Here is a 22,826-nt window from a genome sequence, read left to right as displayed (position 1 = left end):
CGGTTCTAAAAAGTAGAGGAAGATAACTTTATTGAATACAAATAGTGAAGGAGAGGTCGAAAACCTTGCTTTAGATTTACACAATAAAGTTTCTGTAAGAAAAAAAAAAGTGACCAGAAACATTAAATCAATACTGTTCACCATCAATGTCAACCTCCAGAGATGCAAGACGAAGAAGAAGACAAACGTCTTTATAATATGATACCTCTCTCATATATTCACATCACCTTTATGAAATAAGAGGCTTTGTTCTCTTGAAGTGTTTCAACAATGGCGGATCAATCTCTTTACTCTCCGATCAAACCACATTTCTTCAAGCCTCTTCTTCCAGGCTTCCGCACTCACCTCGTACTCTTTTCTTTTCTCTTATCTCACATTATCATAAAAATGGTTCATTTTGGTTAAATATATATTGTTTGCATGTTTGTTGCAGAACATTCCTATAGCTTTCTTCTCAAAGTACGTTGAAGGAAGAAACCACCAAAACAAGACTCCGAAACTGAGATCAGATGCGTCGGACATAACTTGGTTAGTGAAGATGGACGGTTTGAAATTAACGGACGGGTGGGAAGATTTTGCCTCTGCACATGATCTCCGAATTGGCGACATTGTCGTTTTCAGACACGAAGGAGAGATGGTGTTTCATGTCACAGCTTTGGGACCAAGTTGCTGTGAGATTCAATATACATCTTCATCATCTCACAACATCAATGATGATGATGAAACCAACATTGGTAAAAGCTTTTGATTTATGATATATACTAAAACTCTGTAAATAATAAGCAAAACTGAGATTCTTGATTGGTTTGTTTTTAGTTTCAAGAAATAGTTTAAGAGTGAAGAAGAATTCAAGAAAGAAAATGGAGTGTTCATCAAACCCTTTTCGTTTTGTGGCAAAAGTCTCAGCTTGGGGCCTAAGCAATGATCGACAGGTTAGATTAGTTTCCTACAGTTTAAATGAAAACCTCTTTGTTAGTCTTTGATACATCAGTTTAACTCACTGATGGGATTGCATTGCAGTATATACCAATTACTTTCGCGAGGTCAAACGGTCTGAACAAAATGCGTGGTAAGAAAATCTATCTTCGCAATGACGAAGGAAGATCATGGAAGTTAGGTTTGGAACACGACAAAACAGGCGTGCATACTTATCTCATATCCGGTTGGAGAAGATTCTGCGATGCAAATGGGATTAACCAAGGTCAACAACATACATTCAAACTGGTCCGAAGATCTGCACCGCCTGTCATCCGTTTGTCCCGTCCGAAACCAAGGCCAAAACAAAGATCAGAATCAGAATCAGAATCTCCATTAGACCATTCTTGTTTTCAGGGATCTGTCAGTCCTTCAAGCCTAAGCAATGATCAGCTGGTGAATACACACTCTGGTTTTTATTCCATGTTCTTTAAATTCACACACTTTTTGGAACTTGAAGTGTTTTTTTCTTGCAGTATCTTCCAAGGAGCTTTGTGAGCTTACATGGTCTGGAGAAAAGATGCAGTGAGATAATTTTAAAGAATGAACAGGGAAGTAAATGGCCTTTAGTATTGAAACACACCAAGTCAATCAACCTTACTTATCTAAAAAAAGGCTGGACCAGTTTCTGCGACTTTAACGGGATCAAAATTGGAGATTCCTTCAAGTTTAAACTGTCCGGAACCTGTGAAGAACCTGTTCTTTCTTTGTGCCCTGCTGAGCCCAACCGTGCCAAAACTCCATTAAAGTGTTCAGAAGGTAGTGATGATGATGTAAATCCTGAAGAAAGTAAAGAAGAAAAGAATATCTCACAGGAATGCTTGGAGATCAAGAAAAGGAAGTACCAGCCGAGATGCAGAGCTTCTGTAGAAAACATGGATGATGACCAGACACACATTGGTAAACTCTTTGTCTAGCTATGAACTGTACTCAGATTCTGTAGAAAAGATGCAAAACTGAGATTTTCATTGTTTCTAATTACAGGAAACAGTTCAAGAGTGAAGAAGAATCCAAGAAAGAAAGTGGAGTCTTCATCAAACCATTCTCGTTTTGTGGCGAAAGTCTCAGCTTGGACCCTAAGCAGTGATCGACAGGTTAGATTATTTCTCTACAATCTAAATAAAAACCTCTTTGTTAGTCTTTGATACATCAGTTTAACTCTCTGATGGGATTGCATTGCAGTATATACCAATTACTTTTGCGAGGTTAAACGGTCTGAACAAAATGCGCGGTAAGAAAATCTATCTTCACAATGAAGAAGGAAGATCATGGAGGTTAGGTTTGGAACACGACAAAACAGGCATGCATACGTATCTTAAATCCGGTTGGAGAAGATTCTGCTCTGCAAATGGGATTAGCCAAGGTCAACAACATACATTCAAGCTGGTCCGTAGATCGGCACCACCTGTCATCCGTTTGTGCCGTGCGAAACCTAAACCAAAACAAAGATCAGAAACAGAATCTGCATCAGACAATTCTTGTTTTGAGGGATTTGTCAATCCTTTAAGCCTAAGAAATGATCTACTGGTGAATACAAACTTTGGTTTTTATGCCACTATCTTAATGTCACAGTATAGTTTTTTTTTTTGGTAACAGGTTTGAAACTCACACTATAGTTTCACTACACTCATTGCTTAAAGGAGCATATTGGAACTTAAAAGTGTTCTTTCTTGATTTGTTTATTGATATGAAAAGTGTGTCTTGATTTGTGCATAATGTGGCGTTTTTGCAGTATCTTCCAAGGAACTTTGTGATCTCAAATGGTCTGGACAAAAGATGCAGTGAGATAGTTTTAAAGAATGGAGAGGGAATAAAATGGCATTTAGTTTTGAAACACTACAAATCAGCCACTTATCTCAAAAAAGGCTGGTCTAGTTTCTGTCAAGTAAACAGGATCAAAGCTGGAGATTCCTTCAAGTTTAAACTGGTTGGAACCTGGAAAGAACCTGTTCTTTCTTTGTGCCCTGCAGAATCCAACCGTGAAAAGAATCCATCAAAGTGTTCAGAAGGTATTGATGATGTGAAGCCCGAAGAAAGTGAAGAGGAGAGTAATGAAGACAAGAATATCTCACAGAATTGCTTGGGGATCAAGAAAAGGAAGTCTCAGTCGAGATACAAAGCTTCTGTAGAAAACATGGATGATGACCAGACCAACATTGGTAAACTTTTTCTCTATGAACTGTACTCAGATTCTGTATAAAAGATGCAAAACTGAGATTTTCATTGTTTTTAATTACAGGAAACAGTTCAAGAGTGAAGAAGAATCCAAGAAAGAAAGTAAAGTCTTCATCAGACCATTCTAGTTTTGTGGCAAATGTCACAGCGTCAAGCCTAAACGAGGATCGACTGGTAAAAAACTCTATTCACATTTTAAGCAATCAGTCTCTTAGTATTGTTTTACAATAACGAGAAAGATTAATCGAACTCTGTGACGGTATTTTACAGTATTTACCACTGAGATTCGAGAGGTCAAACGGTCTAGACAAAATGAGCGGTAAGAAGATAGTTCTTCTTAACGAAGAAGGAAGATCATGGAAGTTAAATTTGGCATACAACAAATCAGGCATGCATACTTATGCCAGACCTGGTTGGAAAAGATTCTGTGATGCAAATGGGATGAGCCAAGGTCAACAGTTTACGTTCGAACTGGTCCAAAAATCTGCTCCACCTGTCATGCGTTTGTACCTTGCAAAACATAGACCAAAATCAGAATCTTCATCACACCATTCCTATTTTGTGGGATCTGTCACTGCTTCAAGCCTAAACAAAGATAAACTGGTGAATACAAAACTGTGATTTATATTCCACTATATTACTAAAAGGATCGTTGGAACTTGAAAATTTCTTTCTTGATTGTATATATTGATATACAAAATCTACTGTCTGACTCGTGTACATGATGTGGCGTTTTGCAGTATTTATGGAGGAGTTTTGTGAGATCAAATGGTCTGGACAAAGGATGCAATAAGATGACTTTAAAGAATGAATGGGGAAGAGAAAGGACTTTAGTCTTGAAACACTACGAATCAAAACGCTTTACTATTATCAAACGAGGCTGGACCAGTTTCTGCCAAGACAACGGATTAAAAGCTCGAGACTCCTTCAAGTTTAAACTTGTTGAGACCGGGGAAAACCCTATTCTTTCTTTGTGCCCTGCAGATTCCAACCGTGACAAAACTCCATTAGAGTATGCTGAAGGTATTGATAATGTAAAGTCCCTATCCTCAAGTCCTAGCAGCGGAGATGACAGTAGCAGATCCAAAAAAAGTGAGGATGAGAGTATTGAAGACAAGAACATCTCACAGGATTGCTTGGAAATAAAAAAAAGGAAGTATTGCTTGAATTGTAGAGCTTCATCTTCATATACTCCAAACCGATTCGTGACATTAACTCTTACACAGTCCGCTTTTCATAACTCTAAACTGGTAAGTGTCCATCAAACATTTTGTTTATTGGTGCACACCATTTTGCCTCAAATCATATCTTTTGTGCAGTTTCTTCCGCGTGGTTTCACGAAGGTGAATGGCATCAACAAGCCAAGGAAGATAACTCTGTTGGGTCAAGATGGAGTAATATGGGTGGTGGATCTCTATCAGGAAAAAAAATGCGGAACAATGCGGTTTGGAAAAGGGTGGAAACAGTTCTGTGAAGCTCAAGGCGTAAAGGTAGGCGAGTCTTTTATGTTGGAACTGATCTGGGAAGACGAAGCAAGTCCGGTGCTTAAGTTCTGCACCAAAGTAAACTCTGCTTGAGACTGTTTCCAGAGAAGTAGAGCTTGTGGTGTGTCAACATTATTTCTCTTTTATCTCTCCTTGTTCATATAGGAACAGAGATGTAGCTAGCTCTGCAATATTTACTCTTTGTCAAGAGTTTTCAGCTAGTTCTACTCATCGGAGTCTTGTTTAAGAGTTCAGAAAATGTTAGAACTAACTACTTGTGTGTTGTGAACATTTTGAGAATCCCTTATGTAATATTTTCAATTTCTGCGTCATTATCTCGTTAAAAGATTTTCTTCAAACATTTTACCTAATCCATAACATTTTCAGCAGTGCTCACACCTAACAGTCAGATTCATCCTTTGGTTGGGATCTTTTGTAACACGTGAGCGTAAAAACACCAGACATGAGTACATGACGAGGCGTGTGACAAAGATTGCTAGTGATCTTCAGTTCGGTTGAACTCAGTGATCATTCACATTCATTTAAATTCCAGTTCCGAGAGTACATGCTTAAGCCAAAGATCTAAATGTACAAAAACTCAGGGGGAATAGAAGATTCCTTGAGTAGGGAAAAGAAAAGAGTGGTATTGTTTAACCTAAAACCATCTTAGATGACTTTCTTCTTCTCGAAAAACGTCTTCAAATGCAAAAATTGCATTCCAGCAACTCCTAAGCATACGAAAAGAGAGAAAAAACTTAACCATGCCATTTGCGAGTTTGTAGCCCGGTTCAGATTTTGCATCTCTTCCTCCCTGAGGAAGACAAAACTCATCACAAAACATTATAAGCACAAGTCCTCATAATTCAAGGAATAAAAAGATAGATATTTGAGTCCAGAAGCATGAAAAAAAAAAAACAGAACTTTCTTTACCTTTCTCTGAGATAAAACATCTCTTCATGAATCGAGTTGACAGTTTCAATCAGTCTTTTTACATCAAACTCCATAATCTAGATACAAACAAACACAACACAGAAGCATAAGAATCTAGTTCAATAATCAAAGAAGCATGGAGATAAGGAATAACATCAAACACAAAAGCTACCAGAGTTATCAATCTCAACAAAAATATTTCCCTATTCATTTGTATTCTGAGACTCTTTATACAACACAAATTCTGCTATGAGTTTGTTACCAACAATATGATTATTCAACTATAAAAAACTCAAACTCATTTCCACTCAACTCTTCTTAAACACACTACACCATAACCTTGGTACAAACAAAGACAACACAACACAACACAACACAACACAAAAGCATAAAAATCTTAGCTTTATTCATCAAAGAGACATGGAAACTAGAATAAAATCAACGTTGTACAATACAAAAGCTAGTCTCAACCCCAAGTTATCCACCAAAAACAAACCTTTCCCTATTCATTCCAATAGCAATTTCTTAAGATGTTACAAATTAAAAGCAATGAAAACTCACATCGACTTGGCTCTTCTTAGCAACACTACTCCAAGTCTTAGACTGAACACCAGTTCTCCAATCGAAATCAATACTCAATGTAACCTCAGGTTTATGATCAACAGCAGTGAAACACGCCATGTAGTCTCCAGCTTCCACCGCCGTAAACGCGAATTCTCCAGTTTGAACATCTTCGGCGTGATGATACGTGTTCCCGTAACTCGATGTTACCTGTGTAGAACAACGTTTCAAATCAATTAAAAAAAAAAAAAAAAAAAAAATCAAAATCAAAATTTATGAAATTTTCGGAGGGAATTAGAGAGTACTGACTCTGATTGAGATCTTGTGAGATTGAGGTGAAGGGTGAGCTTCGTTAGGGTTAACGACGGTGTATTTCCCGACGGTCATGGAATTGCTTTTTATGTCTTCCGATATACATTTTGTTCGACCAGAGTGTAACTCGAAGTGGAGAGATTTAGAAACTTGTAATAAAATCGCTAGGGATAATAGTACAGTGTAGAGATTCAGTGATCGGAGAACCATCATGGTGGAAGCTTTGAAGAGAGATCGTTCTTTGGTTTCGTTGATCGTTGGTGGAGAGATCGAAGAAGACGACGACGAACTCAAAGGACGAACAAACAATGGCGAAGAGAGTTTCTGACACGTGTTTGATTTTAATTGGTGGAAGACACGTGGAAGAAGACTTCGAACCTTCTAATTCATATAGGGTTTTTGTTTAATAAGGCTGACTTTTTTGACTTTTGTAGTTTTGAAGTGGATAATGTTTAGAGGCCCAATCAAGAAATATTTGTGTGTTTGTTAAGAATGATTCATTAAATCCCATTTGCATAGTTTTTTGAAACTAGCTGCACTGTTAAAAAGATTTGCAAATGTTTTGTTATATCACTTTTTTCTTTTTATCCAAATACCTTTCCATTAAACTTGGAAACAAAAACAGGTTGCCTCCAATAATGAGTAACACTTAACACCTACACATTTAACAACCGTTACAGACTATTGAAAAACTCTAAACCAAGTAACAGAGTGTTAGCAGGCGAATGGACTTTCTTTCATTCACCAAAGTACAAATTGGCATAAAAGGATTCTTATTGACTTTGTCGGGGTTGACTTTTAATAATAATGCGAAATTTACTCCATAATGTTGGGTTCGGAATTTTTCTCAAAATTATATAGGTGATAAGTCAATCAACCTAATTATCACCTAGTGGCACGTACGTATACTTCTTCACATCATCCAATGAGATTATCATATGCGCATCGCTATAACATTACAAATTTCATTATCAGGATTTTTAATTTTCTTGTGGTCCTGTTTAATTATAATTATAACGTTCTAGAATCATTTTAATAGACATATACGTAGCAATTGGCCACTAGCCATGAAAACAGCCTAACATGTGGAAGACCAGCGATCATTGACATCTAAATTTTCGAAAGGAAAAAAAAAAAAAAAAAAACAATTTTCTACATCTTGAAATCTAATAAATTGTTTGTACACCATCAAATGTGTAGGCTGCTTGTTCAGATGAGCTATCTTCACTACCGATCGAAGGCAGTAAGTTCAGTAACTTGTATAGCAGTTTTCAAATGATTTGAAAATGCAAGAAATGATCAACGTCAGAAATCTCAAGGAATCAGAATTCTTCCTCAAATATTCAAATCGACTGGACCACTTTACTTTACTGGAGCATGTTTCGATCTATACACTTTTTTTTTAGCTGAAATATTAATAATGTCATTAATTTTGTAATAATTTATTATTCCTAATAATAATAATTGTTCAGTCTTCACACATGCATATATATCGAGTTGGGTAGTTTCCAATTAGATTCCTCAAGATCCTATAACTGTGCTGTCAGTCCACATCTTGTTTTGATTATTAAGCCAAAATATCATTTAAAAAAATTCAACTAGAGTTCGGAGGTGATGCAAACTCTTAGACTTATTATATATATAATTAATATATTAAGTATAATTAGTAGCTTAAAATATAGTATTTCTTAATTGCTAATAAGATATATAAAATAAGTCGTTATGAGTTTAATGTAAAAAGAAAAGAAGAGAAAAAAAAAAAAAGGGAAGACAAATTATGATATAATTGCATTAGAGAATTACACGTGAGGAGTAATCTTGCTTCGGAAAGCCTTCTCTTCTCTTTCTCCACCACTCTGTTCAATTTTCTTCTTTGTAAACAAGACTCGCTTGCTTCTCTCTATTCCCGTAAGTTCTCGCACTTTATGTCTTTAATTTTGCTTATTTTTGTTTACAATTTTCCCATTAAGTTTTAAGTTTAAACTCTTGTACTGTAAAGCTATTTTTTCGTTAATTTTTCCATTCACATTTTCCAACCTTAATCACTACTTTAAATGGATCTTGAAGTTTTAAATAAGGGCTTACAAACCGATGATTTAGAGATTCATAATGGGGATCCAAATCTAGATTTGTTTTTGTTTATCTGGTCGATCATCATGGTGTTATACTGAATATCTTGATTCATGTGAAATATGGAGAGGATGACAGTTTGTATTTCTACTATTATTAAGATTTTACTTAAAGTCTTTATTAGTATTAATGTTTTAGTGAATGATAAGAATGTCGTTGTCTGGTGACCTCGCAAAAATAGGGTTTTGCGAGACGATAAGTATATTCAGTTATCAAGAAAGTAATTATCATCGGTTTTACGTTATTTATAAGAAAACTCTTGATTAATTATTAAATTATTTCCGCTAAATATCTTTGATAAAATAAAGATAAATATTATTTTTTATTTATTTTAATATTTCGATCAAAAAGAGTTTAACGAGCCATTACCGAATTTAGGACGTTACATACGTTTCAGGTTGATTGATATGGAAAGTTTTGTTTTCTTGGAAGATGCTAAACTAAAAGGGTGATTCGTGTTGGCATGAAGAAGAGTTTAAAGTTACTGGATACGACGCTAAATCTCAGAACTAATTTTGTTTCTTGCACGAGAAGAATACTGAACTACAAGCAGAGAAGGAACATCTGAAATTTTGTTCTTGAAGAATTAATCGGTTGTAGAAATGAGAGAAGAACCAAGCGAGAGAACGTTGGGTCTAACGCCAACATGGTCTGTTGCTACAGTTTTGACTGTCTTTGTAGTTGTTTCTTTGATCGTTGAGCGTTCCATTCATCGGCTTAGTAACGTAAGTGCATGGTTACTTTTTTTTTTTTTTTTTACTTTCTTTTTTTGTTTATAGTTGACTATCTGACTTTCCCTTTTATTTTCCTTTTGATATTCCCGTTAATTAAATGTCAAGTGGTTTAAAGTTTTTCTCTATTGATGATTGATCGTCGTCTTAGCGTTTGAACTTTTGTTATGGGACAGTGGTTGCAAAAGACAAAGAGAAAACCTTTATTTGCTGCATTGGAGAAAATGAAAGAAGGTTGATGGATAAACATGTAACAATCCTCATAACATGTTTTGTGAGATTTTGTCCTGAAATATTGTTTTGGATCTTGAATTATTTTTCTTTCCAGAGCTGATGCTGCTCGGATTCATATCGCTTCTTCTTACCGCTACCTCTAGCACAATAGCTAACATCTGCGTCTCTTCAAGTTTCCACAACGATAGATTTGTCCCATGCACCCGCTCTGAGATTAATGAGGAACTTGAAAGTACTATTTCTTCTGTCAAGCGGACTAAGTTAACGAGATCTCCCTTCTTCCACATTATGAGGAGAAGATTGAGTGGCATAGGCGAGAATACGTGCAGCGAGGTTTCTATTAAACTCATTTTATGAATAATCTCATCATGACTGATTACAAACAAAAAAACACCAAAATGCCATAACATTGTCTACTTAACAGGGACATGAGCCATTTCTTTCATATGAAGGCATGGAACAATTGCATCGCTTCATATTTATAATGGCAGTCACACATGTAACTTACAGTTGCTTGACAATGCTTCTTGCAATCGTGAAGGTAGTGCTATTATCAAACATTTTTTAACTATTTTCTACTGATTTTTCATGTCTAAGATTTATGAGTTTCTAGCTTCTTTTTATATACTTCTTAGACTATATTAATGTATACTCCATTTGATAGTGTAGTGTACCGTCCATAAGTTAGTACAAGTTCAATTTGATTATCTTTTTTGGCCAGATTCATAGATGGAGGATCTGGGAAGACGAGGCTCATATGGACCGAAATGATAGCTTAACCGGTGAGCAATAGCTTAATCCTTTCACAATCGGTACAAAAGATTCTATATGTCAAGTAAAATAGAGAGTTGTATGAATTACCTGAAATTACAAGTTTTTTAGCTCATGGTGTAGTTTAGTTTCTCACCTATATATATATAGAGATCCCATATATATATCACATAGGGAGATAGGCTTAGTGTTGTTGTTTAAGGCTTTGATTTTCTTGGAAATCATATTTATATAGTAAACTTGATACTTCAATGTTGGCAGTGGTCGCACGAGAAAAGATTTTCCGAAGGCAAACAACATTTGTCCAATATCATACATCTGCTCCCCTGGTCAAGAATAGATTACTAATATGGGTGGTAAGTTTTACAAATATTATTTCTACATTTGATACATGATAGAAAATGAATGTAAACATGTAATTATGTTTGCACTTAATTACATATTATGATACAAATGGCTAAGTATTTATTAACTATTCTTACAGATATGTTTCTTCCGACAGTTTGGACACTCTGTTGTTCGTTCTGACTATCTTACACTCCGCAAGGGATTCATCATGGTGCGTGATACTCTCATGTGTAACTTATTAGATTTAAATAACAAACACTTATTATATCCAAGCAATAGTTTGAAATGTTTGGGTGATGCTAATAGTTTACCAATCTTTCTAGATTGTTCTATCACCTTCATTTGAATTTTGTCTATTATGTTATTGTAATCATTGTTATTTTTCTTTAAACAGAACCATCACCTAACATTGACATACGATTTCCATAGCTATATGATTCGCTCTATGGAGGAAGAGTTCCAAAAGATTGTTGGCGTCAGGTGAGTAACACTTTTTCCTTAGAAAATTAGTGTGGTACATTAATTTTCTCAGCTTTATATATACTTGTAGGATTTATTTTCTCTCTTGTTCCAAGTTTAACTTGCTTTCATAAAACTTTTAGCCATTATTCATCCAACATTATTACTAATTAATTTCATATCATGAATTATGTTGAGTAGAGGGTTAATGACGCTTGCTTTGATAATCTCTTGCAGTGGGCCACTTTGGGGGTTTGTAGTTGGTTTCATGCTTTTCAACGTAAAAGGTATGCATATGAAACCATAGTGCAAAGTGTGAATTAGTCACTCGTTTGTGTAACTTAAGAGTTTTTGTTTTTGGATTTGATAATGTAGGATCAAATCTTTATTTCTGGCTAGCAATCATTCCAATCACCGTAAGAACTATTTTTCCAACATCATGTTTCTTTAGAAATTGAGTCTTATATCATTTCTCGGTTGCACTTTGGTTTACATACTTTTTTTTTCAACAGCTAGTTCTTTTGGTTGGTGCAAAGCTGCAACATGTAATCGCAACATTAGCATTGGAGAACGCTGGGATAACAGAATATGCGTCCGGTGTTAAGCTGAGACCTCGCGATGAACTTTTCTGGTTCAAGAAACCAGAATTATTATTATCCCTTATCCACTTCATTCAGTTTCAGGTCTACAAAGTCTTAGAAACCCTTAGTCACAAAATACTTTTTCTTTTGTTTTTGTTCTGTACTAACATATGTTCATTCTGATTCCTACAGAACGCTTTTGAACTGGCTTCCTTCTTCTGGTTTTGGGTAATTTTTTTGTTCTCTCTATAATCTTATGTTTCTTTGAAAATGTGTTCTTATATAACTTAATCCATTCTTGTTTCTTCAGTGGCAATTTGGTTACCATTCTTGCTTCCTAAGGAATCATTTATTTGTCTACTTGCGACTTATCCTAGGGTAATTAAGTTTTGGCGATGAAGCTATATATATGAGACTGCTGTGTGTTTTCTTATAGTTTGAGACGGTTTAGTCCATGATTTTTTTTGGGTAGGTTTTCTGGACAATTTCTATGCAGCTACAGCACACTGCCCCTCTATGCACTTGTCACTCAGGTAATATTTATCTAGAAAAAAAAAACTTTGGAGCTTCTATATATTTACTCCAGTACTTCATTAAAACTCACAAACTAGAAAATGTTAACTATAGATGGGAACGAACTACAAGGCCGCATTGTTACCTCAAAGGGTAAGAGAGACAATTAACGGTTGGGGAAAAGCAACAAGAAGGAAAAGAAGACATGGGTTATATGGAGATGATTCAACTGTTCGAACAGAAACAAGCACAATTGCATCTGTTGAAGAATACAATGACCAGGTGCTTGATGTTTCCGAACCCTCTCTAGTTCAAAGTAATGAGCTCGAGCTTCAGCTTATTCGACAACGGGGAGCTTATGGAAATTCTAGTAGTGTTGAAACACCGATATTGCGACCTTGGGCTTCAATATCTTCAACAACTTTCTCAAGGCTGCACACAGAAACAACAGAATCACTCTCAAGATCATCCTCATTGCCAATGAGAAGAGAATGTTAAGACTTAAGATAGAAACATGGTTAGTTGTTCGGTTTTCTATATTTCTTTCTCAACTCAGATTTAAGATAAGTATATGACTATTTTTACTATAGATCATAGGCAATTAAATCATATAGTAAATAGATGTAAGAAAATGTTTCACATATATCCTTCTTTCATTCTTCATTCAAAAGTTTTGGCAAGGTGCTTGTTAAAGATCACTACATATTTTGTTAATATTCGATGGTCTGGTCACCATAAATATTTGTCTCTAAAACCATAACATTATCAGTTCATCGGTATGCTTTATAGGAAACTGGCAAGGCCTTCAATATGCGGTTGTTGGTGCTAGTTTTTTGTAGCTGAATCCGAGCTCTAGACCGTCACTTCAAAGGGAAATACCAAACTCATTAGTCTTCGTTGGACTTATGACAATACCTTTAATCTCTTCTTCAATGAGTTGGTTTTCCGTAGCCACCGTAAAATTTGGATTTGGAATAGGAATTCGAATCTTGATGATAGGAAATGAGAATTTGATGGAAACGGTACCCCTAATAGTCTTTGTAGGCGCAGAGTTTATATTGTCTTGTTTATTTCCGAGACTCGAATCTTTACCTGTTCCTATGTAAATGTGATGCATTTCTTGACTTTCAACCTCTCCCAAACCAATAGTACTTGAAATGTCTCTAGCTTCGGAATTAGTAACCAAAGCGGCTCTAAGCTCGGTTGCTTCAACAGGTACAGGCACAAATTTAGTGTCACCGAGCTTGTCTTGTAGGTTTTTGCGACCAAAGCCAATGCTGAAACATAGTAAGAACATGCATGATCGTATGGATAAAAGCGTATATGTTGGTGTTGTCATTTTCTCCACCTATAAATTGACATTAATTACAATTTCTCTAATATATAAGACGAAACCAATGAGTACATTAAAAAGGAGAAAAGAAAGAAAGTGTGATTTTGTTATAGAAAAAAAAAACAAAAGAGAAAACTAATTAAGGACAGATTATTATTCAGTTTGCAAAATTTCCATGTTACCGAATTCATGCAATGAATTCAGGCTCATACCGTTTGAATGAGTTGATGTTTAAACGTATTCGTTTTTTATGAAATATGTTGTCTTCTTAAAACTAGTTAATATGGTGGTATAAAATATGCTTGACAGGATTTCTAGGACAATGCTCTTCGTAAAGGATATCAATATATATTATAGTAGGTTTAACGTTTTTCTAAATTCTAGTAGTAAAGGAATTATATCGTTGTGAAAATAAAATATATTATTACATATATTATGGTGGTCGCATAATGTTAGGTTTAGCGGAAAATAGAAACCATTGCTTTGTATTTGGGATAGTGACTACGAAGAATCTATTACGTAACTAATTTTTAGTGGCTATTGGAAAGCAAACATTTATTCATTTTATTTTATCAAAATCTAGAAAGCCTTTAAGATCATTCCTTGAATTATCAAAAGAAAAAGTAAATATTTAATTTTTTATTAGATAAATATAAGGAAAATCTATAAAAATAGGCATTTTTTGGAGAGAGATTAGATTTTAGGCATTGCAATAGTGAAAGGCATTATATATGTGAACATTACTATGACTGACATTTTTGCCCTTACAATAGCAACATCATGTTTTTTTGCGTACTTGAAAAGAGAGTCATCAACTTTGCTTTGTTTCAAAATCTACAATGCAAAAGATTCTTTCAGAACAAGATCATAGGTGGTTTCAGGCAAAGAAGAGGTTGCTGGTGAGGACGGTGGTGGTTTTCAGGCGAAGAAGGGGTTGTTGGTAGGGATGCATCTAATCTAACCGTCACTGAGAAAAACACCACCGGTGATTGAAGTTGGGTTACGGCGATCGGTGATTGGAGTCGACGAATCATAAGAGAAACAAGATTGTTCATTGTTTACACATGTATCTATCTCTTTTAGCATCAGATTTACTTATTTTTTTCTGACAATAGAAGGTCGCAATATTACTTCTGGTTTATCAGAAACACTACAAGTACTTTTAGTTACTTGACGATATGCCAATAGTCTAATCGAAAAATTGCTAAACCCTACTAGATCGTAAATAGAGAACCCAAACATGATGTTTTAAATACTGGACGAGAAGCAGAGAGATCGACAATGACATCAGCAAAAAGGGTAGAAGAGTTATTCTGCAACGTTTGAGTGCCTAAAACCAATGTTCGAGAAATCGCCCTAGGCGGCCGCCTAGGCGGCGCTTAAACGCTAGGCGGCACATACCCGTCCCGATTTCACTGTAAACGGTTGTATTAGGCGGTGGTTTAGTATGGCGGGTGGAACGGCGATTAGGCGGGGTAAATCGGTTTAGTCCGCTTAGAGTCTCTTTATTTAACAACACCGTTTTAAGTTTTTTAGTGAAATATTTAAGCTGCGTTGTTTTGAGCTAACCTAGATGGAGAAAAAAAGCCGCACAAATATAGAAGCTACTGTTCATCTTCTTTGATTTTGAAGTTCTCGTAAAGCGATCCTAACTGCTTCTCAATCTCCAATACTTAGTGCTCCAAAAACAATTCTCGTGTAAGTTCAAGTTGTGATTCTAATTATATTTTAAAAATTAATTATTTAGTCATCAAATTGTCGAATTTTAGTGTGCTTATGGTGATGGAATATGATGTGAACGTGCTTCCTCTTGATCGTGAACCGTGACACTTAAGTTTACTAGTTTAGTAGTTTAGTAATAATAATTCTGTATGAATATTTAATTGTCAAGTTTGTTTTCGTGACTCTTTTGTTTAATTGTTTTGTTTCTTTCCAAAATAGATGATGGCTTCGTCATCAACATCAGATTCTACTACAGTTCCTGAGACTACAAATTTGCAGAGAAAATCAAATGATGTTGGCTGGGAGTTTGGAATGTTGGTAAATCCCAAAAATTTGGACAAAATGAAATGCAAATTATGTGGAAAGGAGTTTTCTGGAGGAATACATAGACTGAAGCAACATGTTGCTAGAATACAAGGGAATGTTGCACCTTGCCCAAAATCTAAAAAAGAAGACCAGGAAAAGTGCAAGTTAGCAATTCTAGAAGCAAAAAATAAGAAGAAAAGAGTTCGAATGGCAGATCTGGAAACTAGAAAGACGGTAAATATTGATGAAAACCAAGAGGGGGATGAAGAAGTTATTGAGGTAGAAGGGATGGGAGCAAACAAAAGTGCTCGCATGCTTGGTCCTATAGATAGATTTACTTCAAGCATCAATCCTGAAACTCCTAAAGGTCCAATATTGACACAACAACAACAACATATCAAGAATGTTATTGCAAAGGATAGATTACATGTGGTGCATCAATATGTTGCTAGATGGGTGTATTCTCATGGCATTCCTTTTAATGCTATTGCAAATGATGATTTTAAGAGAATGCTTGAGGCTGCTGGACAATTTGGACCAGGTGTTACTCCACCTAGTCAATATCAGTTGAGGGAGCCTTTGTTAAAGGAAGAGGTTGATCGAGTGAAAGGTTTGATGAAAGAACAAGAAGATGAGTGGAAAGTGAACGGCTGTTCCGTTATGACAGATTCTTGGTGAGACAGAAAAAGAAGATCAATCATGAATTTTTGTATCAACTGCAAAGAAGGTACCATGTTTCTCTCCTCTAAAGATTGCTCTGATGATTCCCATACAGGTGAATATATATTTGCGTATGTCAATGAGTGCATCGAAAAATTAGGTGGAGATCATGTAGTTCAAGTAGTAACAGACAATGCCACTAACAACATGGCTGCTGCAAAGTTGTTAAAAGAGGTGAGACCCACCATATTTTGGACCTCTTGTGCAACGCATACAATTAATCTCATGGTGGAAGGCATTTCTAAACTTCCTGTGTTTGAAGAAACAATTAAAATGGCGAAGGCATTTACCATTTTTATATACGCTCATCACCAGACCTTGTCCATGATGAGAAAATTTACTAAGAGAAAAGACATTGTTAGGCCTGGAGTAACTAGATTTGCATCTGCATTTCTTACTTTGCAAAGTTTGGTAGAGAAGGAAGAAAGTTTAAAGATGATGTTTGCTAGCCATCAATGGAAACAATGTAAATGGGCAAAGCATGCTAAAGGACTCGCAGCCCGTAACACAACAACCAGTATGGAATTTTGGGATGGTATGGAAATGTGTTTGAAAGTCTTTGCACCGTTGGTTAGAGTACTTAGATTGGTTGATGGAGATCAGAAGCCGACAATGGGTTTTCTACATGGAGAGTTAAAAGAAGCAAAGAAAGAGATATGTAAGGCACTAGGAAATCTTGAGAAGAATTATAGACCTGTACTTAATATCATTGATCAGAAGGGTAAAGATCGACTTGATAGTCCTCTTCATTGGGTGGCATATTTTTTGAATCCTTATTATTTTTATAAGGATTCGAGTATCCAATTCGACCGAGATGTGGTTACCGCTACTTTTAAATGTGTTGATGCATTTTTTCCTAATGATCTTAATACTCAGACATTTGTCATCAACACTGAACTTTCAATGTATACTAGAAAAGAGGGAAACTTTGGACATCCAACAGCCATTAAAGGATGCTCCAAGAATGATGAAAATTTTGATCCAGGTTTGTTTTATAATTATTTTTTATTCTGAATATTTTTTATCTATAATTTACTAATAAACTTATGTATTTGCAGTTCAATGGTGGAACTTTTATGGAGTTGAAGTTCCTAAACTACAAACAATGGCAAAAAAGATTTTGTCTTTGACGACTAGCTCATCAGGATGTGAGCGTAATTGGAGTACTTTTGAAGGGGTATTTACTTCAAACTACAAGATTTCTTTCTTTAATAAATTAATAAAATTGTGGATTTGTCTCTCATTTATTAAATTATATTAGGTGCACACCAAAAAGCGAAATAAACTTGAAACAAAACGGTTGAACAATCTTGTTTATGTCCAATTCAACATGAGACTGTTGGCCAAACGAAAGAAGCAAAAAGATAAGAATATGGACATACTAGTTGCAAATACTGTTGTTCATGCTCAAGATTGGATTGTTGAAGATGCAGATGTGGAACTAGGAGACACAACCACACATGAAGATTTGGTTAGGGAGCTTGATGAATCTGATGAAGGCGAAGAAGTTGATATTGATTTTGAATCAGATGATGAGCATGGATTTTAGAAGATCAGAGCTGCTCTTAGGAAGTAGGAGATAGTGATTAGAATCATGATCATCATTACAATTTATTTATTTTAAAAAAAAACTAAAATTTATTGCTGATTTTTATAACTTTGATTCATATTCTTTTATTAGGTTGAAGTGTTAAACTCTATATGATTATTTTATTATATATATATATATTATTTTATTCAAACCCGCCTAAACCGCTTAAAACGATTAGGCGCCGATTAATCGTTCTAGGCGCTAGGCGGAGGGATGCCGCCTACTCTCCGCCTAGCGTTTTTTTTAACATTGCCTAAAACCGAACACCATTTCGATAGTGTCTAATTTAGAGGGGTAGTGGGGTTTTGATGCCTAAATTTTAATTAATTCTAAAGCGAATATTGATCAAATCACAAAAATTAATACGTAGACACAAATGGTTTATGGAATACTATTGGAATAAATTAGAATGTCCCTAAATTTTACTGAGAATGTTAAAACGAGAGGTTTAGAGAATTGTTCTTTTATATTATTCTCTATTCTATATGATACAACATATATATAGGGATACAATATTAGGATGTTGGGTTTACACTAATATGCATCTAAACAACAATAGAATTATTTATAATACTTCCCATTAGATGGACATTATAAAAATGTAGTCCCAAATGTGCATATGAGATGATGCCTAGTAAAAAACTTTACCAGGAAAATCCAGTGGGGAAAACCATGGTTCAGGAAAAAAAGTGCAACACGTTTTTACTCCCCCTCTTGAGTACATCACTTAAAATCGTCAAAATGTCGCAATCTAGTATGATGAAGTAACTTCTTGAAGTAGTGGTTGAAAACGCCTTGGTAATTAATTCGTCAAATCTTCACTTGAACAAATTTGTAGGACATGTATATCACCCGAAATTAAATCATATAGTAAATAGATGTAAGAAAATGTTTCACATATACCCTTTTTCATTCTTCATTCAAAGGTTTTGGCAAGGTGCTTGTTAAAGATCACTACATATTTTGTTTATATTCGATGGTTTGGTCACCATAAATATTTGTCTCTAAAACCATAACAATATCAGTTCATAGGAAACTGGCAAGGCCTTCAATATGCGGTTGTTGGGGTTAGTTTTTTGTAGCTGATATCGAGCTCTGGACCGCCATTTCCAAGGGAAATACCGAACTCATTAGTCTTCGTTGGAGTTCTGACAATACCTTTAATCTCTTCTTCAATGAGTTGGTTTTCCATAGCCACCGTAAAATTTGGATTTGGAATAGGAATTCGAATCTTGATGACAGGAAATGAGAATGAGATGGAAACGGTACCCCTAATAGTCTTTGTAGGCGCAGAGTTTATATTGTCTTGTTTATTTCCGAGACTCGAATCTTTACCTGTTCCTATGTAAATGTGATGCATTTCTTGACTTTCAACCTCTCCCAAACCAATAGTACTTGAAATGTCTCTAGCTTCGGAATTAGTAACCAAAGCGGCTGTAAGCTCGGTTGCTTCAACAGGTACGGGCGTAAATTTAGTGTCACCGAGCTTGTCTTGTAAGTTTTTGCGACCAAAGCCAATGCTAAAACATAGTAAGAACATGCATGATCGTATGGATAAAAGAGTATATGTTGGTGTTGTCATTTTCTCCACCTATAAACTGACATTAATTAGACGAGACCAATGAGTACATTAAAAAAGAAGAAAAGAAAGAAAGTGTGATTTTGTTATAGAAAAAAAAACAAAAGAGATAACTAATTAAGGACAGATTATTATTTAGTTTGCAAAATTTTCATGTTACCGAATTCATTGCATGAATTCAGGCTCATACCGTGTGAATGAGTTGAGGTTTAAACGTATTCGTGTTTTATGCGATATTTTGTCTTCTCAAAACTAGTTAATATGGGGAGATGGTATAAAATCAAATACTTGTAAAATATGTTTGACAGGATTTTCTAGGACAATGCTCTCCGTAAAGGATGTCAATATAGGTTTGATGTTTTTCTAAATTTTAGTAGTAAAGAAAATATATCGTTGTGAAAGAAGATATATTATTATATGGTGGTTGCATAATGTTAGGGTAAACGGAAAATAGAAACTATTGCTTTGTATTTGGGATAGTGACTAAGAAGAATCTATTACGTAACTAATTTTTAGTGGCTATTGGAAAGCAAACATTTAATCCTTTTTTTAGATAAACAGATCAAATCACACAAATTAATGCGTAGATACAAATGGTTTGTGGCATTGATACTATTGGAATAAATTAGAATGTCCCGAAATTTAAGTGAGAAAAGAATCTTAGTTCAATTTTTTTTATTGACATGGTAGGAAAAAAATAAGAAAGAACAAACGCATACATCCATATATATATAAATATATATATATATATATATATATATATATATATATATGTATGGAAATGTCAAGATAATATCATTCCTTTTTGAGTGTAGATGCATAATTTCACTAAATCGGAGAGACAATATTGTTTTATGTATAATTTCATTAAATCGGAGAACATAATATATAAGTAGTGTTTTTATATTTTTTTATATATGTATTTTTAAATCCAATATTAAAAGACGTATATACACGCGTGATGCGGCCCAAAAACGCCATAACATACACAAAGCCAATCTTTTTCGGTCATCATTAGACAAATCATTTACCAACTAAAACAACTTTTTCAAGATGGTACTAAATAAGCTTCGGAATAACGAAAAAAATATTACGTGGAGAAGTCAGCCATGTACCTTGCGATAAAACCCCATCAAGCAGAAAAAGAAAGATAAAAAGAGTCAAAGATTAGGATCAACAATTCAACATACATATATCGTAGTCACAGATGCTGTTCTCTAGCTGACTAGCTGTAACTTAGACAAATGCATTTTTCAATTATTCAATTCAATTAATTCCTTTTTAATTCTAAAACAAGTAGCAGCCAAATCTTCTGTCAACGATAAATATGGAATCTCAGAGTTCAAGAAGACCAATTAAATTACCCTTTATAATTATACTCTCTAAAAACGAATATATTGGATTTATATGTTCAAGATTCTATGTATTAACGAAACTGTGGTCGACCTCTGGTGAATGTCCCGTGGCTTTTGTAGATACCCGAGTACAAAGAGAAATTTAGTTCAAATTTTCCGGTTGCTGTATCAAAAAGAAAAGAAAAAGATAAGGACTAATCTCCTTTTTTTCTTCTAATAATTTCGATAATGGTGTTGTAACAACTCCAATTAATATAACCTAACTAGTGTGGCGAATAATCAGGTTGATTATCAAAAACTATTAAGTGGGGCCGACACCCGTGATGAATTAAGAAAGGGGTTTTAAGAAAGAAAATAATCAGATATTAGTAAGGCTTCTACCAAAAAAAAATGATATTAGTAAGGTTGAAAATGGTATAACAATAGAAATTTTGATGCTAACTAAAATTGTATTGTTTTTTGTATTTGAACTTATTTACCTCTTTGAATCTGTATTTTTATTTCTCTCCAACCATATGACTTTATAGGGCGTATGCTCTATAAGAAATTTAGCTAATTAACCAGATAGTGACAATGGATCAAACGTAAATAAATATGATTAGTGCAGGTCAAGTGATGCATAACGAATTGAACAAAAACTTAAATGAAATCGTAATAAATATGATGCAGATTTAATAAACACATGCTAAAATTCATCAAAGTTTGTTGTCTGTTTTGATCCAAATGGCATTGCTCACGACACTTTTCTATGCAAATATGACCATTTTTATTTTGATACTAGTTTTTTACTATTTTTAAATTGTGTTTATGTAGATAATAAATGATTTTTTAAAAAAAAAATCCACATGAAAAATCTTCAACATCAGTTATTTTGATATGCATAAAATATTTTTTGATTTAGTGAGATTATAAATAAATAATTTTTTAATTAACATGAAAATCTATGGTTATTATTTTTCTTTTCTTTTTGACAAGAAAATACAGTAAAACCTCTATAAATTAATACTCTATAAATTAATAAATACTATAAATTAATAAATTTTGCTAGTCCCAAGTCGGGACAGTGTAAAAATTAACAAAATTCGATAAGATAATAAGATAATATTTTTTTTGAAATTCCCATGTAAAATATGGTTCCGATAATATCATAAATTAATAATCATGTAAATTTACATATATATATATTTAGATGCTGATATAGTAAAGTATGTTTCTCTTAAACCTCATATATGTAAAACAATTGTTATGTTGTATCTTCAAACTATAATGATATAAAATATTCTATAACATTTCATAAAACAGCTAAAATTTTTTAAAATTTTCAATTACTAAATATGCATCATTTACATTTTCATAGTTTGATAGACTATTAAAATACGAGAATAGATATTCTTATTCATAAATTTGAATATTTATGTCATATGTATAAGTGAATTTGTCTATAATATTTTTAATTCATTGTCAATAATATTTTTTAATTATTTCACATTCAATTCCAATACCATAAAATTTACAACATCCAAAATTCTTATCTTATTTTGCAAAAATTGTCTCAATTCATTATTTTTATTAAACTAAACAATTAAAAATATACCTATAAATTAATAATTGTTAATTTACACTATAAAATAATAATTATTAATTTATAGATAAATTAATATCACTATAAATTAATAAAATATTTTGGTCCCAACATTATTAATTTATAGAGGTTTTACTGTATATGGTTATTACATGGTAGATAAAGGTACTGAACTGAAAATGAAAATGTCGAAAAGAAGACAGTGCAATATTGAGTGAAAGTGTACTAAAAACAATTACATCAAAGTCTAAGATTTCTATATATATATATATATATATATATATATATATTTCTATAAATACAATAAAACTGACTATCTAAATTTAGTGCAATGACTCCACTTAATTATTGAGGCCGAGATAGAAGACAACAGGACAGTTATGGAATGGAATGAGTATTTTTGGTGGTGGTGGTTGGTGCATTAATATATTAAC

General features: G+C 34.0%; 4 protein-coding genes and 2 pseudogenes across 4 annotated transcripts; 3 read left to right on the top strand and 3 right to left on the bottom strand.

The window, feature by feature from the left end:
• The first annotated feature begins 80 nt into the window (after positions 1 to 80).
• On the top strand, positions 81 to 4,966 carry LOC104776613 (B3 domain-containing protein REM17-like). Its single transcript, XM_010500707.2, has 12 exons — positions 81 to 348; positions 434 to 734; positions 817 to 932; positions 1,021 to 1,371; positions 1,452 to 1,875; positions 1,960 to 2,069; positions 2,158 to 2,502; positions 2,708 to 3,134; positions 3,215 to 3,324; positions 3,421 to 3,753; positions 3,891 to 4,400; positions 4,470 to 4,966. Exons 1-12 carry the CDS (start codon positions 271 to 273, stop codon positions 4,725 to 4,727), a joined length of 3,363 nt encoding a protein of 1,120 aa, XP_010499009.1. The 5' UTR covers positions 81 to 270; the 3' UTR covers positions 4,728 to 4,966.
• A 178-nt stretch (positions 4,967 to 5,144) lies between these two features.
• LOC104776612 (transmembrane emp24 domain-containing protein p24delta9) lies at positions 5,145 to 6,884 on the bottom strand. The gene is made up of 4 exons (XM_010500706.2): positions 6,435 to 6,884; positions 6,126 to 6,335; positions 5,565 to 5,641; positions 5,145 to 5,445 (listed from the first exon to the last, which is right to left on the bottom strand). Exons 1-4 carry the CDS (start codon positions 6,648 to 6,650, stop codon positions 5,301 to 5,303), a joined length of 648 nt encoding a protein of 215 aa, XP_010499008.2. The 5' UTR covers positions 6,651 to 6,884; the 3' UTR covers positions 5,145 to 5,300.
• A 1,295-nt stretch (positions 6,885 to 8,179) lies between these two features.
• Positions 8,180 to 12,918, top strand: LOC104776611 (MLO-like protein 14). Its single transcript, XM_019241672.2, has 16 exons — positions 8,180 to 8,345; positions 9,000 to 9,292; positions 9,475 to 9,532; positions 9,627 to 9,865; positions 9,957 to 10,073; positions 10,254 to 10,314; positions 10,565 to 10,659; positions 10,788 to 10,862; positions 11,046 to 11,131; positions 11,348 to 11,397; positions 11,486 to 11,526; positions 11,623 to 11,793; positions 11,884 to 11,919; positions 12,002 to 12,069; positions 12,164 to 12,224; positions 12,319 to 12,918. Exons 2-16 carry the CDS (start codon positions 9,170 to 9,172, stop codon positions 12,700 to 12,702), a joined length of 1,665 nt encoding a protein of 554 aa, XP_019097217.1. The 5' UTR covers positions 8,180 to 8,345; positions 9,000 to 9,169; the 3' UTR covers positions 12,703 to 12,918.
• On the bottom strand, positions 12,823 to 13,658 carry LOC104776609 (uncharacterized; annotated as a pseudogene).
• Positions 13,659 to 15,481: 1,823 nt separating this feature from the next.
• LOC104778868 (uncharacterized) lies at positions 15,482 to 17,834 on the top strand (annotated as a pseudogene).
• An 890-nt stretch (positions 17,835 to 18,724) lies between these two features.
• Positions 18,725 to 19,535, bottom strand: LOC104776608 (uncharacterized). The gene has a single exon (XM_010500703.2). The coding sequence runs from the start codon at positions 19,456 to 19,458 to the stop codon at positions 18,925 to 18,927; it is 534 nt and encodes a 177-aa protein (XP_010499005.1). The 5' UTR covers positions 19,459 to 19,535; the 3' UTR covers positions 18,725 to 18,924.
• Between the last annotated feature and the right edge of the window lie 3,291 nt (positions 19,536 to 22,826).

Source organism: Camelina sativa, chromosome 3 (assembly GCF_030686135.1).
Source record: "Camelina sativa cultivar CO46 ecotype springtype chromosome 3, ASM3068613v1".
NCBI classification, from domain to species: Eukaryota; Viridiplantae; Streptophyta; class Magnoliopsida; order Brassicales; family Brassicaceae; genus Camelina; species Camelina sativa.
Note: the sequence above shows the minus strand (reverse complement) of the source record. Positions and strands in the feature narration are given on the sequence as shown.